General features: G+C 39.8%; 1 protein-coding gene across 1 annotated transcript in view; it reads left to right on the forward strand.

Moving 5' to 3' along the window:
* Positions 1-25876, forward strand: part of LOC140933235 (protein regulator of cytokinesis 1-like) — a 30000-nt gene that overhangs the window by 345 nt on the left and 3779 nt on the right. The window contains exons 2-14 of the mRNA XM_073382755.1: positions 366-675; positions 984-1052; positions 6873-7037; positions 11983-12156; positions 13193-13342; positions 13468-13538; positions 14698-14774; positions 15295-15431; positions 16295-16390; positions 16912-17058; positions 18666-18739; positions 18828-18876; positions 19223-19381. Of these exons, the coding sequence (XP_073238856.1) occupies positions 366-675; positions 984-1052; positions 6873-7037; positions 11983-12156; positions 13193-13342; positions 13468-13538; positions 14698-14774; positions 15295-15431; positions 16295-16390; positions 16912-17058; positions 18666-18739; positions 18828-18876; positions 19223-19381 (1678 nt within the window). The remainder of the gene's footprint in view (positions 1-365; positions 676-983; positions 1053-6872; positions 7038-11982; positions 12157-13192; positions 13343-13467; positions 13539-14697; positions 14775-15294; positions 15432-16294; positions 16391-16911; positions 17059-18665; positions 18740-18827; positions 18877-19222; positions 19382-25876) is intronic.

Here is a 25876-nt window from a genome sequence, read left to right on the forward strand (position 1 = left end):
TGTTTTGTTGCAGTACAATTTAAACTAGCTTCTAAAGCTTTAAGATGAATAAGCTTAAATTCAATCGAATACCTACCTACCTCCATCAAATTTGTTACAAAATTTGTCGGCTGTATTCACAGGCTGCACAATTTGATCGAAGTTTTTAAACGCTGTTTTACTTGTTTCTATCCATGTCGATAAAGCTGGTTCTTTTTTAATTGGTTTTCGTGGCTGACTTGATAATTATTTTTTTACTTTTACTTTGGAAATTGACAAAGTTCAATTTGTACCTTACACACGTACACGTAAGCTAAATCATTCACTTTGCACCAGTGAAGAATATTAAAGACAGCTGATTACAAGCTAACCTCCTCTTATTTCAGCTCTAACAGGAGCAACAATAGAAATCTTTCCACATCAAACGTTGAAGAGAGCGTCCAAATGATCAAATCGGAAGTGATACCATGTCTGCAGAACGCAATGGAGACACTACAGAATATCTGGAGCGAAATTGGTTTGCAAGAAGATCAAAAGGAAGAAAGGACTAAAACTGTGTTGTATCATCTTCGAAATTTACTCCAAGAAATGGTGAACGAGGAAGAAGAGTTAAAAAGCACGCTTCAAGCAAATGTGGAAACTTGTACAAAGGAGCTAGAAATGTTGAGTGGAGAATTGGGGCTTCCAGTTTTCAAGGTATGTAAGATTTTTTTTACTTATTTACATGCTGGTCATGGAGAAAAGGCTTCTATACAATATTGTATACCTCAACACAGGAAAAAAAAGTATTGTTCTAAGGATGCATACATGTACAATGTAAGCTTATGTTACCGGTAAAATTTGATTTCAGGTTTTTGTTTATAATTTTGGTTTAACCTAGGTTGATTCACAATTTCCTTTGTGTCCTAGCCCTAGAAAACAAAGCAAATTGATATCAACCTGTAGATTGATTATCAACATTTCAACCGGGATTAATGTTGCAGCATTTAATTTTGTCTTGATAGCCAGAGAAACCAATGAGTATTCTTATGCTAGAAAATGAACTTCGAACAAAGGTGGACAGCCTCAAACTGGTATGTTGTAATAGTTGACTTTCAATACTCCTTTTCATTAAATAAATATTTAAAAATTATTCCACTGGTGCACATTGGATATGAGATGGTAGCAAACAAAGGGCATAGCGCTGACTTGGCTATAATCTTTATCCAACAAGTGGAAGTGGAATAATTATTGTTTTATTAAAAACACCCACAAAATATCAAGAATTCTTCTTGACTTGTAAAAATAAGGGATTTTCATCTTGTTTTTAATTTTGAGCAGACGTGTACAGTTACCATATTTGGAGAGCATGGTATAATGACACATATACCATGATGGCTAAGCCAATCAGAGCCCTAGAATTGCATTATCCAATGATTCAGTTTTTATAATAATATTTACTCTATAAATTATTAATGCTTTTTAGTTGCTGACTATTGTGCTCACAAATTTCAACTCAACCCAGTAGTCATGATGTAAAAGTTGCCTAGTCCTGGTGGACAGTCTCTTCCAAGCCTTCTCGTTCAATGCATTTGAAAATGACTTGTCCGAGATGAACAGCGTCACAAACTGGCTTGGACCAAGTGACCCAAAATGCATGGGCTGTTCAATAATGATGCTTAGGCAGTGTTCTCCTTATCAGGCAGTAACTGGTAAATTTTACCGCCTGAGTTGACACTTCTTACCACCTGCAACCGCTTGAAAGTTTACTAAAATTAAATTTGTTGTTTTGAAAAATACACAAGTTGTGATCCGATCCAATGAATTCTCACAAGGAAATGAATGAATATAATAGAAAAGTAATAAAGTATACACAACTTTTCTTCTTATGGGCTACACAGAGGACATTTGAGACACTGGTAAAATTATTGGAATCAAATTTTTTTAAACTGTTGTCTAAAGATTGCATTTGATTTGCATAAAATAGGTCTTAAAATAAGGGAATGACGTTTCAGAGAACTTAGCTCTTAAATTTCCCAACGAGGTGGGTCCATGTCCCTCACTCTACTACCCCCCTTCCTCCCCTCCCCCCGGAGAGTGCTCCTCTGACACATACTTTGTGCCTAACCAGCAAGGAATGGTCCCTTACCAGCTCAGCTAAAATTTAGGGAGAACACTGCTTATATTCTGGGAGGAAGTGTACTCCCGTGGGAAGTTTGTGCTGAAAGCAAGCCACGGGTCTAGGAATGTTCATTGGCACATAGTAGTCGTGAAAAGTTTTGGTGGCAACTTTGCAACCTGCTCAGACAGGAATTATCGGGGTTAAAAATTTTCATCTATGGACGCCAACATGGAAATGAGACTGGAGTCAAAAATCCCTTGTAACTCCAATAAACAAGCCATTTTGCTTACCAAATTTCCCTCCAACATACAACTCGCTGCTGTTAGTAAATTTTTGACATATTTTTGTTCAATTAGCATGAAAATGAGGCTAAAATACAAAACTCAATATACATGCACCTCTCATATTAAAAGTGTAATGTTGATTAGCAAACTTGGCCACAATGTGAAATTCAAGTAACATAATTTGTTTATGACAGTATTTGTGAATAATGCCTGTCACATGACCTCTGAACATGAAAATGAGACTACAAGAAAAGACACCTAAATTTTACAAATAAGCTAGACCAAATCTGTTGTTACTGCAATATTGAAAATTAAAAGAAAGCAAGAAGCACTCATGAAAAACAGGCCAAATTTTATTCACCAGTAATGTCTACGTTTGTTAAGGAATTCACTCTCCTGAGGAAGACTCTTGTGAAAATCTATTGTCTTCTTTAAAATACCCGAGAAAGAAACATACATGTACTTCAAATCATTACCCAGACCCTCACTCATCACTACACTCATCCTCATCACTTTCATCCTCATCATACTGATACTGGTCGTCGTCATGCTGGTTCTCGCATTCACTGTTGTCAGAACAGCTACACAGCGCTGTGCACGGTAGCCCAGCTCTTCAACATTGGCATCAATTGGTTGGTGGTAATCTGTCAGAATCTGCTTGCTTCTTCCTAAACAGGAACTGTCTTAGCTCTTTAACAGTTGTTATATCAGTCCTTGGTAGGTATATTTGGCAGACAAATCTTTCAATAACAACTTTTATGTCAGTACTATAGGTTGCTCCTCTCGACCGAGTTTGGCCAGTCAGCGTTCAGGATGGAATCGTCGGCTTCTAGAAATGCTTGGCTTTCTAACAAGATACATGTACCTTTCCCTTCCCTGAGAGGCTACCAGCATTATCGGCTCCTAAAATGATGGTATGAAATGCAGGTAGTGTAGCCGTCCTCTCAGAACCAAGGGCTTCTGCAATTAACTGTAACTTTATTGATTGATGAGTTGCACCCCTTCCAGTGACAAGTGATGTATTTAAGCACATCTCTGAACTCCATCTGATAGCCAGCACAAGGTCATCAGTGTCTGGTGAATGAATGGTTAAGTCCGTAGCACTGTCAGCAGTGGCATTGAGGGCGTGAAGTATTATCTTTGTATCAGCCTCTTCGTGGTCACTCTGAATATGTCCCATGTCTTTGTGGGTTGCTTCACACTCTTTTCCCCATGCTACAACTGGCTGTCTTCTCAAGGCCTGACCAAACTCCTTTGCTTTCTTTGCCAGCAAAGCAGTCAGTTCTGCCTTCGTCTTTGTGTGTAAGAGCAGTTTCTTCAACGGTACTTTTGTAATATGAGTGGAATTGCTAATGCAGTAATAAACAGGGTCTTCCGATCCTTGCCGTCTGGTTCGTGTGGCAGATTTCAGTGATGCTGGGACATTGTATCTGTCAAAGATTAAACGAGTTTCCTGGGTTTCATCATGCTTGCTAAAGAGATGGTTGTGAAAATGCTCTGCCAGGTGTTTGCAAGTCTTGATCCACTCCGGCTTGTCTAATGACTGGATTTCAGCCATCCCATCAACTACACATGTATGGCGACCTTGACTTGCACTTCTGCATTCGGGGTACTGGTTTGACATGTCACCTCACTGCTGGACTCACCCGTGAGCTTCTCCAGTATGTGCTTAAGAGCGCTCTTGCATGGGCAATGCAGCATGGTACCGTCAGGAGCAAAAAGAGACCTTGGGACAACTGAGAATTCGTACAGGCCGATTATATAGTGCTTCCTTGATGCCTACTTCTGGTTGGCTCTTGCAAATCATCATGAGTCAGGCAAAATCCTCGTTCAGCTCTACCACCTTAACAGCAGTTTTCATCTTAATAACCTTACAACTACTTTTCCAAGCCTTGAGCTTCACTTTCCTCATAGTCGACCAGTAGTTAACCTTTCCTGTTTTCAGCCTTTCCTCTACAAAAATGTTGAACAGTTTTCTACCTGTTTCACCATGTTTACACAAGTCATTCTTGATCTCCTCGGACATGGCCACTTTGGTTATTAGATTATACAGGTCAATGTTAGAAGCTGGATCGTAATGCTTACCGAAAAAGGATTTGTAAAGCTCTTAATTGCTGCTATTAACTGCTGTACACCTTTATCCTCTCTTGCTACAATAGCAGTGAAAAGGTTATGATGTTGTTGCAGAGTGTGCAGACACGGCAGCCATGGATTTTGCCTCTGGAGCACTCAGGAAAAACTTTGCTCGGGCACTTTCATTCTGTGTAATGCCAACCAGTCCTCCAGACACCTTCATGGAATGGTTTAGGTGCTCCAAGGCATTGTCTGCTCCAACTGCACAGAAAGAAACTCTACTATACTTTGTTGATAACCCAATTTCCATTCATGAACTCTTGGTGAATTTAGGGATCTGATGCTTCCAGGGAAGCCATCTCAGCAAGATATAGTGGAATCATATGAGAATAATATATTTACTGAGCCTGCCGTGGGCTAAGAAGTACTTTGTGAACTGTTCCAGTGTGATCAGATGCAATTTCCATGCAGTTAATTAACTACAACTTCGAACTGATCTGATAAAGGCAAACATTTACATTAATGATTATCATGCACATATAGTGTCACATCACTGCAAACCAAAGACTTCTGTTAAGCAGTGTCGAACTTTAACATCTTTACAGTGACTTTCAAGGAACTGGTGCTGCCGACAAAGAACTGGTGGGCTCTCTCTATTTTCTCTTTCTTGCCCTCTCTGAATGCTTCAATAACTTCTCTTGATAAATTCTCAAGACACTGGTGCAGTTCTGGCAAAGTTTTAGGAAAGTCATCTATAGGTACAAGGCAAACCATGCCTGTAAGGTGATCATGTGTGCTTTTTCACCTCTTTTAATGTGATTACCATCGAGAATCTGCTTAACAGTGAACGGGCCGTACAGTTCTGACTCAATCCAACACATATCGATCCCACTAATGTGCATGCACTGATTAATTGTCCTTAGCATGGCCATGATAATGTGCAACTCACCGGGTTGGAGAATGAGGTGGTTTAAGTCATTTTGAGCCATCTGGAGTTTTTTCGCGGAAGATACAGTCCCACATCAAGAGATATAACAGTCTTCCTTTCAGGGCCATCGACTATGATAGAGATATTCTGAGCTGCATAAGAACTGTCAATAAAGTGTTCCATTTATGCGCAGGATGTACCACTAAGGGGGTGCACCAAAGCGCAGGTTTTGAAATTATTTCTTGTCTTGATGGCTTCATTTCCATGGGATTTCACTGAATCACAGTGTTCTTCTTCAGTATTTTCTTTTAAATCCACTTAGAACAACTAACAACATCAAATGTTATAAATAGTATTTAATGTTACACTTTTAATGCAAGGTATAAAGAGTTTTGTTATATTCCTAGACTTTCACTCAACTAAACAGCGGCAGCCATTGGCTGATTCTTGGTCACGTGGCCTTGACTAAAATCAAATGTATCCCGATCGTGATACATCAAGCAATGTACCCTGCTCGGGATACATTACAGCATGTGATCAGAGCATGGTGGAAAGTGGCGTGACGGAAGGCGGGAAAAACACTGCCGTTTTCTTTTTCGTGAATGAACACAACAACATACAACATTCACAACAACACAAACATGAAGCCTCAAGACTTCGTCTCGGGAAACATATTCAGGACTCTTGGGAAAACAAAACTAACTGTTTCCCTCGGGATCTGACATTAAGTGTATATTATATTTCAGCCTCATTTTCATGCTACAAGGTCATGTGGCCACTAATTGAACAAAAATATGTCAAAAAATTTACTAAGAGCAGCGAGTTGTATATTGCAGGGAAATTTGGTAAGCAAAACCACTTGTTTACGGGAGTTAAGGGATTTTCGACTCCAGCCTTGTTTCCATGTTGGTGTCCATAAGTGAAAATTTCAAACCCTGATAATTCCCGTCTAAGCAGGTTGCGAAGCTGCCACCAAAACTTTTCATGACTACTATGTCCCAATGAACATTTCTAGACTAGTGGCTTGCTTTCAGGGAAAAAATCCCACGGGACCTTATATTATGACATTTGCTCCCGGACTATTAGCAACTAGATGAAAAGGAAAAAGGTGAAAGCCCTCATTTGTCACAAAACATTATGACTCTCAGCATTACAGGAGTTATTATATTCAATAACTTCTTTTCAACTGTAAAAATCTACAGGATAGAGTTAACTTTTATACATGTAGCCCGATGTTTTTTCTTTCTTTCTAGTTCTTTTTTAGTGCAAAGTTTAAATTATCTTAATGGCAATTTAACCTGGTTGTGGAAATCTCCTATTGCAAATACATAGAAAGAGTGAGGCACACAGGCTAAAATAAATAATCAGTCTGCACACCAGTGCAACTTACACATTTTAATGAGTTTTTAAAAGCTCTTTAGAATTACAAATTCTTCCTACAAAACTTAAGTAAAGAGGATATCTGCCTTCTAAATGAATTTAGTCCGTGATGTGAATTACAATGCAGGAAAAACATGAACGCATCAAAACATTAAAGAGCTTGAGAGAAAAGGAATCAAAGTTTTGCGAGCAATTATTTCTTCCTGCTCATAACCTGGGAGAGGTTAATGTACCAACTGAGGAACAACTAAAAGAGCTGGAAGCAAATGTGCAGTACTTACAAAAGGAACAGGTAAGCTCTTCTTAATACTGATTGTTGTGTTATTTTCTTACAGTGTACATGGTTCAAATCCCTGAGAGCCTGTTTTTTTTTTTTTTTTTAATGGATTTGACTGTCCAATTTTGAGAGAATGGTGCCACTACAAGCTGTATAACTGCAGCATTAGTTAAGGGGCCTTTGTGCATGTATAAAAAATCCCTTTAATTATTAATGGGTTTATTAAACATGCCCAAAGGCCCCTTAACCCATTTGCCACAGGAGATTTTGCTGAAAAACGCGTTTTGGAGCTAGTTGACAATTTTCTTGTCACTGTCCTGCTATTAAGAGCTAAAACTTTGTTACCACAAAGCCATTCACATGTCATACCCTTTGCAACCTTCTGATCCAGATGCAAAATATTAGCTTGCGAAGTTTGGGCATGCGCAGAAAGCAAACTTTCGAGTTTTTAGGTTTAAAAATGACACAGCAGTCTCAACTTTTACTTTTTGTTTTCTCTCCTCCCTTCTTTTTTGCCTCATTTTTTTTTCTTTTGTTGGACATTTAGTAGGCTTCATTTTGGAGGGAAAAGTTTTTAGGAAAGCTTTTAGGATCTTAGGATTAGATGAATTGAGAGGTAGGTGGGTAGTAGAACAGGATTTTCTTGGCAATTTTTGGGTCAATGTTACATGGTTTTTTGCCTTTTTCTCCGGTGTCCTTGAGTGAATTGTGCTCATTCTGGTATGGTTTGAAAGATCTCTTCACTCTGCACACATTAGCAGACAAAGTTGTCCTCAACCATTAAAACTGAAGATATCACAAGTGGTAGAAGGGACGGGGATGTGGCACTGATCATCATCAAGTCTCATCTCACCAGCACATGTAGGTTCAATAAGGCCTTCACGCTGTTTGACCAACACTTTCTGTCTTGTGCAACCACTTTGGCTACTTTCCAGCTCTTCCACCCAGCTTTGTTTTGCTCTTTCTCGACTGTCCTTCTCCAAGTGGCTTTTGGTCTTCCTCTTGCCCTCCAACCTTCAGGAGTCCATCCTATTACTGTAAAGCAGTTGCTCTCACCCTCTCTCCTTAGTATTTGACCTATAGCCAGTTCCACCTTCTTTGTCGCACTTCACAGCTAATTTCATTGATCTCAGTCAACTCAACCACTCTCTTGTTTGTCATTCTCTGCTGCCATCTAATCTGCAGTAACCATCTCAAGCACTGGTACTGGAAGCCTGATATAGTAGGACTGGCTGAATTATAAAGTCTTGAATCTAGACGTATCTTGGTTCTCCTTCCTTCAGTATTCCTCTAGCTGCCCAGACCCTCCTTAGTGTCTGGAATGCTCCACAAGCTTTCTACAGACGGTGCGTAATGTCTTTGCTGCCTCCACCCTCCTTGTCTACAATAGTAACCAGGTATGTAAACTCTTCAAAGTCATCCACTTCTTCGCCATCCACCACAATCTTCTCCCTGCTACTTGCACTCTCAGTCCTTAGTGAAAGTGCACTTTCTCGCATTAAGTTTGACTCCTGCTCAGGCTGCTTCCTCTGCCAATCTCCCAGTTTTTCCTGCAATGTCATCTACAAAATCAAGGTCCTCTAGCACTGTTGTGGAATTCCACCTCATCCCTCTTCTCTTGTCTGCTGTTGCCTTTCTCATGACCCATTCCAAGCACAGTAAGAACAGGAATCCCGACATCACACACCCATTTTACTCCTGACTTGATCATAAACCAGTCAGATGTCACATTGCTGTCCACAGCTGCACACTCAAAAGCCTGTGTATATCACTGCTATCACTGTCACCATCTTGTCTGATATCCCATAACTTTTCATGTCATTGATATTCCATAAGGCTTTCTCTGTGTACAGAGTCAAAGGCTTTTTCAGAGTCTACAAAGTGTGCACACTCACTTGCCTGCTCTACGATGTTTCTAAGTAAAAAGATCTGTTCAGTTGTAATTCTCTTGGGTCGAAACCCAGCCTGCTCCTTTCGAAGTTTCTTGTCTACGCCTTTCTTGATCCGCTCCAACAGCATCCTCGGAATATCTTACTAATGACAGGTACTAAAGTCACTCCTCACCAGTTGTTGCATTCGCGCAAATCACCTTTCTTGAATACCTTAACAACAAGCTCCCTTCTTCCACACTTTTGGCCACCTCTCAGTCTCCCAAAGCCTGGTGTAACAACTAGTCAGCCTACTTGCAGTGTCTTCCATGTCAGCTCTCAATAATTCCAGACACACCTGATCTACTCTGGCCACTTTCCCTGGCTTTGTCCTCTTCAATGCTTCCTTGACCTCTAGTAATCACCATCTTCCTAGATCTATTTCCTCAATCTCTTCTGATTCTGCTATCTCATCCTCTTCCACAGGATTCGTTGGGTCATTTCTGTTTAATTTTTCACTTAAATGCTCCACCGATCTCCACAGTCTTTCTTTTGTTTCAGTTCTAAGCACCTCTTGTTTGTCCTTAACACCTATTTCTTGTTTCCACCTTTCTCCAGTTATCGACTTAGTAATGCTGTAAACCTCTTGCTCCTACCATTCTCAGCGGCCTTTTCTGCTGCTGCAGCCCTGTGTTCTAACCAATTTCTCTTATCCTCCCTAGCACTCCGTTTCACTTTGTTGTTCTTCACATTATACTCCTTCCTTCATCTCTGTTTCAGTCATTCCGATCTTGCACCCTCCAATTTCAATTTTGCCTCTTTCCTTTCCTTTATCTTTTCACATGTTTTGCTTCCTGTCCATGGCCTTCTAAGTTTCTTTGACCTCCCCAAGACTTTCTTTGCTGCTCTCCTTATGTTGCCAAAATCATATCATGTTCTTCCTCCAGATCATCTATGTCTCCTAAAGCTTCAAACCTATTCCTCATCTCAGTGTCATACGTACCTCCTTCTGATCTATTCAATTTGCAGTTTACTTTCATCAAACCTTTCCCTTATGTTCTTTCTCCCCTCAGCTCTTGCTAACTTTAAATGTATCCTTGTTTTCACAAGGTAATGGTCACTGTATATGTCTGCTCCTCTCATTATTCTCATGTCTAATATAGATGTTCTCATGTTTCCATTGACTAGAACATGGTCAATCTGGTGTACTGTCCTCCCATCTGGTGACCTCCAGGTCAGCTTATGGATGTTTTTATGAGGGAAGATTGTTCCAGTTATGATGAACCCATTTGCACTACAGAAGTCACATAACCTCTCTCCATTGTCATTCATAACACCAACGCCAAACTTCCCCATAACTTCCTCTCTATTGGTATTGTTGTTGCCTACCTTAGCATTCAAACCTCCCATTACCACAAACATATCATTTCTGTTACAGCTTGAAACAATGTCCTGCAGCTGGTTGTAGAATTTATCCTTTTCCTCATTCATCGCATCATTAATTTTGTTGGTGCATATGCTTGTACCACGGTCAGTTTTTTGTACTTTGAGTAGAATTGTGCTGTAATGATCCTTTTGCTAATTGGCGTCTATTCCATCAAGGCTCCCTTTGCCCTTGCACTCATCATGATGGCTACACCTCCCCGTATAACCTCATCATTTCCTACGTACACCACCTTTTCTCCACTCTGCAGTGTTACTGATCGTGTCTCTTTCCATCTGGTTTCTTTTGACTTATCCCTAGCACTTCGATCCCATACACTTTCATCTCCTTAGCTACTTGCCCTGCCTGTGTTGTCTCCGCCATGGTCCTCATGTTCCAGCAGCTCTTGCTTGGGGGCTACTATGGGGCTTATCGACCTTTGGGCTTCCGACTGGCTTTGACCCAAGAGCGTCATTGCAGCCCCAGCAGTAACGCCCTAGGCAGTGTTGTCTCATTATCAATGCTTCTGGTTTCTGTAACACTTAGTGAAATTATGGTGTAGGGTTGTTAGCCCTACGCCCAACCCCCAACCTGGAGGACCAGGGGGTCACTCTTTGTCTGGTCTCTACCCTTCAACCTTTTCAGCATGGGTGGCCCTACCAGGAGTACAAGACTCCAGCCTACATAGCTCTAAAGGTCACTGAGACACGCCAACTGCCCCACCACGATAAGGTGGTGACCTCATTCAGAGCAGAATAAATACAAGAACAAAAAAGGAAAATACGCCAATGCAACAGGCACTTGCTATTAAAGGGAAGTAACAACAGTAAGTTAATTGATTACAATATAATACGTGTCATGCCATCATACAAGTTTAGAAAATGTAGTTATAATGATCATGCATAACCTTAGTTCTACAGCTGTAGTACAGTCATAAATACATGGATAACATTTTCATGTTGTGGTTCAGTTTTATCCTTTGTTGAGATTTGATTTCCTTTTACTTCAAACACATGTCATACATTACAGCTGTACACCATGTACATGAACCATGCCCATAGACAAACTAACTAAGGGAAAATGAAGTTGTTTTAAAACCCAGGGATGAAAATTAATTCATCTTTTATATGGTCCAGTTAGGGAAAATCCGTCAACACCACTGGAAAGAGCGTCTTAATTTAAAATAATTATTAGTAAAATTGCCAACCATATCATCATATCACTTTCAAATTTGGCAAATTTTTTCAGTGGTGTCGACGGATTTTCCCGAACTTGTCCATGTACAAAGTTGAAAAAACCATGAAAATGTCTGTCAAACCATAACATACATTGATGTAATTGTACATCTTGTTAGTAGACTAACAAAACAGAGCATGCTAAGAAAGTCGTGTCTGATAGTCTGGGGCTAGTGGATTTTGCTATCAGACTTAAGTGAATTCTGTTCTTAACTTTTTGAATTGCTCAACAGGCAAGTAAAGTTTTTTAGGGAATTCAAATTACAGAAGAACTGTAATCAATCCTGCTCATCAAAATTTTTTCTGGCTAGTTAAAAAGACTCTTGGGCTAGTAGATGCTAGATTCAGCCTTCCCAAATGGCAAGCTGTAAAACTTACTTTCTTTGCACCCTGTAAGCAATGCTTTTGAGAGCTTTTGCCATTTTTTATCCCAGGTCAAAAGACTAAATACTTTCAAGGAACTAAGGCATTCCATCCAGACATTGTGGAAAGAGTTAGAGACAGTGCCATCAACATTGATAGGAAAAGAAATGGCTAAGGAAGATGCTGAAACGACATTTAAACTTTCTTCTCAAAATATGGAGGCACTGAGGGACCTAAATCAAGAGGTAAGCAGTTGAACCTCTTTCCTTTGACAATGAAGACCTAGTGTGAGAACATTTAGCAATTGTTGAATTCTGCAGATCAAGGAGGGTGTTATATGGCCTAGGTGGATAACACCCTCTGAAATCTGCAAAATTCTTCATATCTTACAAAGGTTGAAGTTCAAAGATTTATTATTCATTCAAAATAATTACAAGCTAAAACACGTTTATATACCTCGGTCGATGTTTAAGTTGATATCGATAGTGCATCTTCATCGGAAGTTTAGGAGATAAAGGGCTGTTCAGGTCTGCAAATATACTCCAAATAGCTGATGTTGTCCATCAAGTTGTCTTCTTGCTGTTCTTGCCAAGGCTGATGTTTTTAGGGAATAGTTCACCATGAAACGAGTTAAATTAATGTTCTCCTATTACTCACTTCACCATTACTTACTTTGAAAACAACTTAAACTTGTCCCCAGGTTTTCTCGGTTAACGGTTCAATAATCTGCAACTTTGCTGCACTTTTGACTTCATCGGTTCAATAAGGCAAAATTCATCCAAATTGGGTTAAAAGTAGCTGGTTATGATGAATTATGAGTGTGATTTTAGCCAATCAGAAACAGAGAAATATTTTGAATGAATAATAAACTGATTATTTTGTTACTACAGTCAAACCTGTAAGTGGACCACTATTAAGCTATGGTTGAAGTCACCTTTCCTTAAGATCCCAAACAACTTTTAATATCTTTATCTTCATTAAACCATAACTTTCAATTGAGAAGGTGTAATACAAACTTCAGCAGATGGACTTTCCATATCCTTTAGTGGTCTTTTAATCCTTGGTTTTTGTTTGTTTGTTTGTCTGAAGTCATTTTGCCCTGGGATAGATACTTTTATTTTGCTCTTTCGCCATCCTCATTTTTTTGAATTACCCTTCGGTTTGTCAAACCTGTATTAAGCAGACAGCAAGCCATTCCCTAAGGGTGACCACTTAATACAGGTTTGACTGTAACAGGATTTTATTATTAATATACTAATTGAATGTATTTTTTCTTGGAAGTTGGAGAGTCAACAGAAAAGAAATATCTCTGAGGCAGCAGACTTGAGAGAAAAAATCAGTTCTCTTTGGATCAAACTGGAGGTGGATGAGGCAGAAAGACAAGCTTTCCTGACTAAAAACGTTGGATATAAACCTTCTATAATTACTAAGGTAGGTAATAACCATGTAGACAGTAAAATTGTTAATAATAGTGTATACACAGGGTTTTAGCTTTTGATACTGATTTGTAAATTAAATAAGTGTGAAAGACCCTCACATCCTTCTTTTCTTTTTAGCTAAAGAGCGAGGTGGAACGATTACAAGCTTTGAAACTGCAACACATGCAGAAATTCATTGATGGCCTCAGGTATGCAAGTGTATTTAACAGAGGTGTGTACTCAGCTGCATGAACTTTAATCCAAAACTGCAAGTGGGCTTTAACATCGAGATTCCAGATGAACTCCTAGATAACACGAGACACTATAAAGCAAGTCCACAACCCACTCAAATGACAACAGTTTGACTGTGGTTTTCAAGATCAATACCCTATTTTCTGAAATCTACAAAGGAGTAAATCAGGTCTTCTGAGTTCTTGACCATTTGACTCAACAGGCTCACACAAGTCCATACATTTCCCGCATTTATTAGCACTATTTAAGTACCGATTCTTGCCTAATGAAATTTATAATTTGGTTAGTAAAATTTATGCCCACTAACCTGGACGGTTAGTTAGCCAAAAATTTTTTATTTCGAGCCCTGCATTTCCTGTACATAGAAAATGGCATATAATAAAACATGGATTGGACTGGATTGATAACACATGGACTGGATTAATGAAACATGGATTGACAGTGTTTCTCTTTTGCCAGAAACTCCTTTTGTTTTTTCGGCCCTTTTTAATGATTAAAACTGCTTTTCGCAATGAATAATTATTATTCAACAGCAGAAATTTTCTACAGAGAATGAGAGCAATTTGAACCATCAGCTTCAAAATGGGAGCAAAAATCAAGATACAAGTCACAGTTTTCATTGTGTCTCACTTTGCAGATGAGTTTGTTTCTGTCAGCTATGTGTGTTGGAAGTTCATTCCAGTTCTTATTTTTACCGTTAAAACCTTGCAAACTTATTGGAAATTGACCTTGAATTTCATATGTTACACTGGCTAGGCAATTACATGTACAGTTGAGTCAAGTCAAGCATATCCCCCTAGATTAATGAATCAATTATTTAAAAAAAATTAATCTGTTTATAGTCGTTGCTGCAACCAGTATCAAAATTCAAATCTGCATTCCTGCACACATAATGAACAGTTATCAATCCATGTTTTATACATCAATCCAGTCCAGTCCATTTTTTATCATATGCCTTTGTATACCAGTATAAAATACCACACAGTAAAAAGGCTCCCCAGTCGATATCCAAAGGAGCTTAAACATGAGCTCTAACTGCCAAAGTGTCTTCCTGCAGGACTGGACATTATTTTATAACCTAGAAACCAATGGGCTTTCTTTACCTTGTTATTCTAGAAAGGAATTATCAGATCTGTGGGACAAATGTTTCTTTGGACCTGCTCAGCGAGAGGAGTTTACACCAGCTTTTGATGGTATGTGTGACATAATACATTGTGCAGCAAACAAAATTGCACTGTTTCCTCCAACCTCATTCCCAGGCTTCTCTCCTACTTGTATGGGACGAGTATAGGAGAGAAAGAGCAATTTCTTGGGCTGTGATTGGTCAAGTCGGTTATGGTCAATTAGAGCAAGTACAGACTATGGAAATGACATGATGGTGGTGCAATTATTTTATTTTTCTCTTTCTTGTGAGTGCAATGTTCTGACAATCTGCAATGGATAGGGATGTCAAAATACACGGTGGCCCTGATGACTTATTTACCTTATTTACTTTGGCATGAAATGAAATGTTGGCTTTTTTTTACTCCCTAGAATAGCTCTGTAATGATATTATACTTAAGTTAAGCATCAAAGAAAACTTACTTGTTAATGATAGGCCGTTGTTGTACAGTGTAGTTGATTTATTATACATGAATCGTATGGTACTTGCATATTTATATTTGAGTATGAGTCTTCTAGCTCTGATCTGTTGTATATTCATGGCATACTTAGAAAATTACACAGAAGAGCTCCTGTCAATCCACGAACATCAAGTGGAAGTCATGAAAAATTATTACGAGGAAAACAAAAACATCTTTAAGCTTGTGGAGAGGAGGGAAGCTTTGTTCAAGACAATGGAGGAATTTGAGGTAACTTAATTAAAATTACACCTGAAGGCGTTCTCCTAACGGACACTCTTGTAAGCGGAAAGCTCTACTTATGGCCACCTTAACAAAACACTGTTTAAAACTCTGTATTTTTTACATTCCCATAATCGGCCAGCCCCAGTTATGGACACCTTTTTTACGTCCCGAGGGTGTCTGCTTATGAGAGCTTCCACTGTATACAAAAGACTATGTTACATGTACATAATTTGATATTACTAATACTTTCACACAATGTGCTCAAATTGCAACGTTACATGTATTTTCTGCTTAGTACATGTAATTGATACATTAACAGTCTGTACATACATGGGTGGCATTAACTTGCCTAGGAGCTGTGGGAGGTTTTAAGTTTTTCCTTTGCAGTGAACTCGAAAAGCCGTCACTGAAGAGAGAGCATAATATTTTTTAATCACTTGCCGTTACAGTTTTATGTTTTACTGTTCAAAGACTTTTTAACCAAGGTACATGTAGCTACAGTCAGCGACAAAATTGTTGAGACATTTTCCTCAAATGGGGTATCCCCCTTCACTAGTATCAAAATTGGGGTGTCAAACAGTGGCACAACATTGCATGGAGGGGATGGGGGAGGAACACTTTACACTTTTTTTAAGTCGGCAGGTTGTTAGAGAGGCCCTAATTTTGTGCAAAGTGTCTCGATCACAAACTAATTTCATCGCCGATTGTAGCTTTCTGACTGTGTAGATGCTGCTAGTGAGCAAAAGGGCACCCTGCTGGCTATTAAATTACTGGCTATTATAGCTAGTATGACCAGGTGTCCTAAATACATATACCACGGCAATAGTAACTGAACATGGGGGATGATACTGTCACCCTTTCTCTTTCAGACTCGTAAGAATGATTCTAACAGGCTTGCCAACCGTGGAGGAGCACTTCTCAAAGAGGAAAAAATCCGAAAAGGAATAAATAGAGAATTGCCAAAGGTGAATACATTATTCTAGCCCAAGATCAGCTAAAGTCATTTTAACTAGCCTGAATAAATGTTTTCATGAGCAGAATAAATTATTGATTATAGGTCTTCTGCATTTTGAATTCTGCTATAAAACTCCAATTGCCCATCAGGCAAGTTAAGAATTCAATAGCCTAATAGCAAAAATCCTCTGGCCTCAAACTATTGGACATGACTTGCTTTGCACACTGCAACACTTCATGTAGAGTCCGTGATGTTGCTTATAAAGTGGAGAACTTGAAAGCTAAATTTTGAAAAATAAATTTATTGAAATTAGCAAGGCTGTGAGTGTCACTAAGGTTTCAAATTGTGTTTCAGGTGTGAAGGGGTTAATATTTATTAGTGGAAAATGAGCACATCTGACAAATCCTCCTTTATGGCAATATGCTTTATCTTCAAATAATAATCATTATATTATGAATTATTCTAAATAATTAAGTTTAAGTTGTCATTTCTTCCATTTATTTTATTAATGATGAGTTATTATTTAAATAGATTGAGCAGAAACTGAAGATGGACGTAGGAAAATGGGAGGAAGAAAATGAGAGAAGATTCCTGATTAATGGCTGTCATTACATGGACATAATCACAAATCAGTGGGCAGCATTTAATGCTCAGAAAGAGCAAGAGATATTAGAAAGAGTAAGGAATTATTTTATTATCACAAGAATTTGGGGAAAATTAGTATAAATATTACACTGGCAGGGTATGAGCTAGGATTTGATCACCGGGGGACAATTTGTCCCCTTGCCTAAAATTTTGGGGGACATTTTCATTTTTAGGGGGACAGAAATTTGTACACCCTTCTGCTGATGCAAAGGGTTTTGTCTTCTGAGCAGGGCTTCTGATAGGTCTCGGAAGAAAAAGTCAAATTTCGCGGGATTTTTAGGGACAAATTCGCGGAAAAATCGGCTGATTTCGCGGGAGTTTTTCAGGGCAAACTTCACCGAAAAGCAATCGGTAAAAAAACGGCCGATTTTGTGGTTATTTTCAAGGCAAATTTGGCTAGAAATCGATCGGTTTTGCGCTGATCAGACCAGCCTTTTTAACGTTTTTCTAACAGAGGTCATCATTTGCTCTTTCAACAATAATACGCTCCAGAAATGGACCAATGGCAAAGCCTTTAACATCATGGCTAGTGCCCAGTTTTTCGCAAAATAATCTGTTTGCACGTTCCAAGATAAATTTGCAAGTTTACGGCAAGTAAATAGCCCCAATAGCTGAAATAAGTTTCAAATATGTTGTACAGACATGTATTTGATAAGATTTCTACCGAATGTCGCGGCTCCGCGACCGCGCGAAGAATGAGAAGCCCTGTCTTAGATTTCCGACAAAAATAGCAGTAGAACGTGACTGAAAAGTAACTTTGGAGTGAACTGTAAAGGTGCGATAAAATATACTTTCCACGTTCTGTTTCAGCTTGCAATTTCTGTACTGAAATAAATCTCTTCGTATGTGCTTCCTTTCGAGTTTTTTTCCCTAAATTTTGAAGGGGACAAATTGTCCCCTTGGCCGTTTTTTAAAGGGACAATTCCGATTGCAGTGCGGGATTGGCGCAATGGCGCGGCCTGGCTCAAACCCTGCACTGGACATGGTACTTGTCTTCTCTTCTTTTCACTGTAAGTTATTTAAATAACAACAAAATGTTCATATTGTGATATATTTGAAATGTATATGGATTGTTCATGACTTTAATAGCAGTGTGACTTGGAACGCATGCCTCCACATAAAATCAATTCAGTAAACACCCTGCCAATATGCCATCATTCACTCTTGCCAAGAGTGATTGGCATCACAATCATTTGGTCAGATCGTTCCATTTTATAGGACTTCAGATTGTTCCACAGTTTCAGTGTAAAACTTGATGTGAAACGTGCTTTTTTTCTGGCTTCTTGCCTTAAAGAACAAGTTATATACACATGAGTAACACCTTTGTTTCTGCTCATGGCTTATAGTCATGTGAAAAGTTCTGATTAGATTGTAGAACAATCTGTCTATTAAGTAGAACTATCTGACCATGGAACAAAGTGTCAGTTGGTCACCAGATACCACCCTTAAGGATGTAAGTGTACCATGTAAGTGAGTCATGTATCCTCTTAGCTCATACCAGAGTGAATACAGCCAGTGCCACCAATGATTTTAGCCGTTTATTATATGTACATTCATTGGATCTTGTTCCTGAAAAAACTGCATCCCTCAATGTGACAGAAAGGTTGTTTCTGGTTAACAGTTTCAATTTCTTTCCAAAGCACAAAAGGCAACAGGAGATAATGGAGAAAGAAATGGTCTATGGAAGCAAACCAGCTACCACACCCAAGAAAAGGTAATTGTGTTTTTGCAGTATTGATAACTTTAACTAAAGAAATTACCAACAACAAATATAATATTATTTATTGTTTGTTTAATGCCAGACCTTTGGGTGGAACAACAACACCTCTGAAGACATCAAAGCGAATAAAGGTGAGTGCTCTCTGTAATCAGTGTTCTTGTTATGCTGAGATATAACTTGATAGAGGATACCTTACATGGATGTCCAAATATCAAGTTAAACACAGATTGTACAGTATGCCTTGGACTTCAAGCTAGTAATGATGTGACATTCACACCCACCAACTTGAACAGGCGGACATTCATACATGTATGGGCACAAAGTTTTGTCATGACACAAATTTCTTGGATGCATAGATAACCAAATTTTATTATCCACGGTGCTCTGCAGCATGCGTTTTGTGCACAAGAGAGCTTTTTTACATGTAGTTCAAATGTTTGATCACTTGCATAACTTTCTTTTCCTTTACTTGTATAGATGCAAGATGCAACTACAACATCCACACCATCCAAGTTTCCGTTACATTCTAGCATTTGTCCATCACCAAGATCAGCTGCTGGAAAATCAGCTGGGCGCCCACCTCTTACCACTAAATCAAGTGTTAGAAAAGTGACAAAGACAATAAAGAAAAAAGTGGTAAGGAGATAAATAGTGGTAGTAGGAGTGAGTGGAGTCCACTCGGTCTGTAATCATACACGTAACTAACAAAATTGGCCGACCGTGTAGTGGGAGTCTGATTTTTTTAAACCAAGCATGATTACTGACCAAACTGGACAACACAAATTCTGTTACCAATTAATCATGGATCATGTGTTTCTGAGCCACCTACCCCTCCCCTTAGAAAACATTTTGCCGTAACTGAGAAGTACATGTTAATGTTGGCTTAGGGGAGGGGTAGGTGGGCAGTTTCCCAGAAACATATGATGATCCATCTTAATCATAACTATGACATAATTTATGATTTTTTAAACTTTCCTCAAATTAAAACAGAGTGAGTTTATTATAAAACTAAAAACTCATTCAAGTGCGCTCGCAAGATGGTGGGTACAGTCCAAAGGCGTGACGTGTACTAGTGTCCTTTAGTGTTGAAATCAGGACAGTTGATGGCCAATCAGATTTGAGAATTTTTTTATAGTTATGATTAACAAAATAATATATATTCAGGCGGCTTAGCTTCAAATTTCAGGTGAATTGTACACTTTTTGATACAAGCGTGAAATCTGGCATACTGATAGAAGTCACCAATACAAACATTTTCGGATATAGTGCCAAGCCGAAAATACGTTGCTTTCCATAGAAACCGCAAATTGTTAAATCTGTTTTCTACATACGTCTTTTTTTTCACATGCCACTTAATGATGTGTTGCCATGGCAACGGGAAAAATTAAAGGGGTTTTGTCACACTATTTCCTTTCTAAATAAGAACCTAAAATGTGTCTTTGTTAGAAATGAATTTTAACAATAACGGCCAAAATTTGTTATCATAGACCTTATTTTCTTGTCCCCGGTTGCTAGGATATGAAATAAGACATGGAAACGTTGGGCCAACATTTTCAAGTTTTAATGCCATGCTGGTAAAATCAAGAAAAAATATACAATGGTTAGTGCTCCTTGGAGCATTGTTTTGTAGGGGAGAAGGCACTAAGCTTCAGCACAGAATTGGCACAAAACAACAATATCTTCATGACTTAGCCCTGTTAGATACTTTGAATGTTAAAATTAATACAAATTAGTCACGAAGGCATTGTCCATCATATATACAAAGCGAGGTACATGGAAGGTCTGCCTTTACACATTTGCATCTTTTGCTACAACTCTCCTTACAACCACAATGGAGCAGCTCTTTGCAGCTGCTTTTCTCTTCCTAAGGTCCAGCCCCAATTTGTGGGTTCAGGAAGAACAGGTTTAAGGGCCGTTGCTTGCCCCTGCACGTATCCTCCTTGATACACGGCGCGCTTCACATGTTGTTCCAGAGCATCCCGGGTGGGTGGGAGTCCTTCCAACCCTCTCCCTTTCTTTGTGAATAAGTACTTTCGGGCATCATTGACCTGAAACAAATACCAAATAGTAAGTATAAATAAATGCAAACATTACACGATCACAAGTCCTCAAGAAGAAACCGAAAAGATTAACACCCACCTTGCTGAGGTGGCTAGTCCTGTCGTAAATCAGAATGATTAATCGTTCTATGGTGCACAGATTCTCCTCAGAAATACTAGAGGGGGTCCCTGCCAGCTCCAGAAATGTACTAGTAACATTTGGAAAGTTCTCCCAAACTGCCCAGGCTGTTCTTTTTCCATACCCAGCGAAGAAGGATGTTGTGTCGCACCCTGTCAGGGCATGGAAGATGGGGAGACACTTTGATTTAGTTGGACCAAGAGCCTTTCCGAAGAGATGTGCCCGCAGGATCCTATGGTTTTTTTCCGGTTTCATAGGAGACCCACAATTCCTTTAGGTCTAAAGTTGCAACGGCGGCAATAGCTAACACGAGCACGTCAGTGTCTGTTGATCGGATCATGACTGACTGGTGACCATCTTGTACTGCATCAGCAAAATGAACCATTATTCTTGTGTCTGCTTCTTCATGCGAACAGGGTGACAATTTATTCCTTCTTGTCGCAGATGGAGAGCAGAGTACCTCTTCTCCTTTGTAACTATGATTTGCCTGCCCTCGATCGCCATTTTCACGACCTGCTCTGACAAGAACAGGAACAGCTCCTTCTTGTTGTTATCTAAACGTAAGAATTCTTGCCAGTTTTGGGGTACCACAGCAGATGGAAGAACCCTCCTTCTGGCGCCAGTACCTCTCTTCTGCCTTGTGCTTGCCTTCAAACTGTTAGGGATATATTCATCCCGCACCAATTCCAGCCTCTGTACATTTTCAATTGCCTGTTTGATGTACGGCAGCAAGACCTTCTCGCTGTATTCCATGAAAGTCTACAGAATTGTGGCTTGAGCATCTGAACGGAGAACGTACCGTCAAATACGATAACCGATGGGTTAGGGGACTCACATGTGCCCACCAATTTATCCATGCACTGTATTAAGTCACATTTCCTACCTGACCTGATTCTCCCACAGTCCGATAATGAATGAGGAGACCCATGATTTTCATGAGTAAAGAAATCATCGAGATCACCATCTCTACTTTGACATCCGATGTATGGCTTCCGAAACAGCTGGCAGTCCGTTCTTACAGATTTTAGCTTCATTTTCTCTTTTGATGTTGAACTCTTACACCCTGGTTTCCACAAAGGAAGATTATTTCTTGAAATGCTGTCATCGATTGGCTTAGATCTCTCCGTAAGCCTTTCTTTTACGAAGAGTTCATACTGCCCCTTTCCAATTGACTCAATGTTGTTCAAAGAAGCTTTCATTGCTGGATCAGCTGTGTGTTTCGATACAAGTGAGATCAGGTCTGTGCTTTCCTCTTCAAATGAGTTGCCAAGTTCTTCTATAATAGAAACCAGAGATTGAACATGACTTATGCTTGGCAAGCCCTGGATTGCTCATGATGTGGTGTGCAAGTCTGGTTGGTGTTGTCCTCCTCTATTGTAATCTCAAACTCTTTTACCATTTTTGCCAGCTCCGGTCCGGCCACCATCCATCTTAAAAGCGCACCAGGATTCTCAGTGATTCCATAATCCCGCTGTTCCCCTTGATTAACTCATTACTCTGTTCATGAGCCTGGTCTGGTGGTATAGATGAAAAAGTATTAGTCGTCTTCTGCACTGTAAATTTTCCACAATTTTAGAACTCCTTGTAGACGTGTGGGTGTTTATTTGGTAGGTCTACCATGTCCCTAATATGTACTGGTAGCCACCGCTAATAATTAGTGCGATCTAGAGCGAACATCCAAGGGGTAATTGCCATCAAAGCAGCCGTATACTGTCTGAAGTCCAATTGTCGAAAGGAGCGCTCGAGAATGAGAATAAGTAACTCGAACGTGAGGGTCATCTTCCAGAATTGGAGCTGCGGGGTCTTACTGGCTTGATCTTTGCACCATTGAGGGAATGGAGGAGCGTTCTCTGTGCATTGTGCGCAGTAATTCTTGTAGGCTCTCAGCTGAAGTATATAAAGCGAGGATGCCGTAATTTGATGGACTTATCTTGTACGCGTAATAATGTGCAGACGTTACTAATGACTCAGCCCTTTCAGTCGTGGTTATCCCGGCTTGAGCAACAGCCTCTGTCCAACCACTTCCCAACAGCCACGATCCTATTGCTTCGAGAACCGCTAACTCTATGTGAAGTCCACCAAGGATAACTATCAGCTTATCTTCTCTCGTCGTGTCTGGATATCTCCATTGTATTTGCTTAGCTAAAGCATATAGGAGTTGATCGAATGATACAACTGCAGCTTGCCCTGGGTTGTGGTGTTCAACAGCTTTCATAACAACAGTTATGGCATGCTTGATCATGGCTGAAGAATGAGCAGCTTCTGCAAAAATAGGCAGCAACGAACTCTGGCATCGTGCGTTGACGTGTTTCTGTCGTTTTCCATGGAAAGCAGACCATGATACCATTGCTGTTGTGTTTTTGCTATGGGCTTTTCCATTTCCAGCTGGCTTGGCAACAGTGGGTTGCATAACCTCTTTGTCTATCTGTTGGTGGTCTTCTACATGCTGCCTCATATGGTTGAGCCCTTCAGTCTCCTTCACTGTGGCCAGAGATAGTGCTTCATCATCACCATTTACATTATACTGCATACTTGGCACTCTTAAACCACCTTGTTTTTGACTTGACAAAGGGAGAATTTTAATGTAGCTTGATGGCAGTGCACCTATGTAGACAAATTTCTTTGCTTAAATCGTGCGTTTTTCACACCTTCCCCTTTCACAGTAGGGTGCTGTATTAGTGAAATGCTGGTGCCATGAAATGAACTTATTGCCGTTGTCGACGACGTGTTGTGCTCGATATTATCAATTGCGGCTATAGTGAAACGTTTGTTTTCAGGTTGGAAGGGCATACCGTATCCGTCTCCTTGAAGTGTTCACAAACTGCATTTGCCATATCTGATGACAAGCCTAGCACTTCATCGTACGAAATTGACATGCCAAGTGAATGTAATCTGTCTATAGGATCACCCTTGCGTGTTTTTAAATGAAGCCTCACACCAATTTACACTGGTAATGGACTCTCTTGACTTTTGACCAGCCGAGTACATTCTTCTGTCTTACGGGGTTGCTTCACGTTATTGAATTTAAGAAGCTGAGCTAATGTTAATCCAGCCTGACTTTGCTTTATAGTTGACTGGCATTTAGCTTTTGGCCCTTCAAGGATCATGGTTACCAACGATAGCAAAGTCTGGGGGATTGATCCCCTTTGGCAGTTCTGAGAAAACGATCCATTGGCTACTTATGATTCATTGAATATTTCTTGTCGGACTATGCTAGCTGAACGTTGTAAACACATCTCATAGGCATCATTGTCGTTAGAGAAAGCGTCGGATTTAATGTCTTATTTCTTCTGTAAAAGCTACCAACACCTCTCTTCCTTTATTGTGAGCAGTTAAACCAGGGATAGCTTCTCCTTTAGACGCGTGGAATGTATCTCTTGAGTTTCCTCCGCCAGACCTTCTCTAATTAGCCTCTTGCAATACTCTTTTCTCAAATCCGAGAACTTGAAAACGGTAGTATGTGGCTGTCCATATCTAGAATTTTGTATCTCGGCTATGAGATCAGCCAGGTCAATACTGTGGGTCTTTGATTGGCTGTTTAATTCTGATGAACCTTTTTCTGTCATGTTCTCGTGCGCGATTGTACTGCGCGGCTAGGCACCTCGCGTGATATTTTGCTCCAATAGCTACCATGTCAGCGGTACTCAGCTTTGATATGAGACGGAACTCACTTCACTCGTGAGTAACAGATCGGACGCGGGAGTCGATACCCATTGTACACGCCATTCTTAGATCACCATCGTTAGCTGATTCCTTGCAAAAGAAGCAAACCGGCCGTTTCACGCTCTGTGGAAACATACTTGAGCGTGTCCGTTTGCTGCTGCTTTGGCCGTGGCTCTCTTCAGGCATTTTCCTTTTTATTATACGCTCCAGTTTGGTCCTATTGAACTCATCGCGACACGATTTATGCCACAAGGCAAAATGACTCGTTAAAGTGGAAGCAATTCCGTTTCCCTCGTTTAGACATTCCCAGTTAACTGCTAAATGTAACTCTCCCACCTCATAAAATGACGTTAGGTCTCGCTCAAAAGTTACGTGTCACCAGAGTCGTGTCGTTTCGAATTAGCCGGACATGTAGGCTTTTCAGATGTTTCTTCCTGGCAAATAATACATTTTCACCAGTCAATAGTTTGATGTTGCGACATGATTCCACGTCTTCACGTCAACCCATTTCGTTCAAACCGGCCTGTTTCTCTTTATATGATTGGAATGATATTCTTCTCTAGCTGCACCGATCGAGTCGCATGTACAAAGTTTTGAGTGAAAACCAAGAGAAAGTGGAGAAAAAAGCACCTGCAGAAAAAATGCAAATTCCGGCCAGTATTTGAATAATAGTTTTCCGAGAAAATTATTAGCATAACGAAGAAGAAAGTAACAATTTGACTTCAAATTTAAGCATTTGTATTTGTATTTTGAAATGAAACGTAAAAGAGTAAGAAATGTACTTCGCGGGCGGTCTCGTGTCCGAAAATTTCATTCGCTGCAAACAAGCTGGAATTAGACAATTAAGCTTGGCACTATATCAGGAAATGACCAGCCTGGGAATGTAAATATTCCTACAAAGTTTGGTTCTTGTATCAAAAATCCCATAATTTTATAGTTAAGCCGCCGGACTAATAGTGAGTTTACGCAACAGGACGGCAGGAAGAAGAGGACGGCAAAAAAGCTGTGTGTGACAAACGTGACAGGGCTATCACTTGTGGGTTTTGTCGTGATCTTCACTTAACACCAAGGTTTTCTGCTCCTTTACAAAAAGATCTGTTTAAAGGAAAGTGAAGTTTGGCGAAAAGTTGTTTCAAATAAAATTATTGTCACGCTTGTCACACAAGGTTTGCCGTCTTCTTTCCTCTCCCGTCCTGTTGCGTAAGTTCACTAATACCTGTAGTAGAACCTTTGCGTCCACCCATAAGCGAGGCAAACGCGCCTCTCCTCCCCTCGTCTCTCGCTTTGCAC

This window comes from Porites lutea, chromosome 4 (assembly GCF_958299795.1).
Source record: "Porites lutea chromosome 4, jaPorLute2.1, whole genome shotgun sequence".
NCBI classification, from domain to species: Eukaryota; Metazoa; Cnidaria; class Anthozoa; order Scleractinia; family Poritidae; genus Porites; species Porites lutea.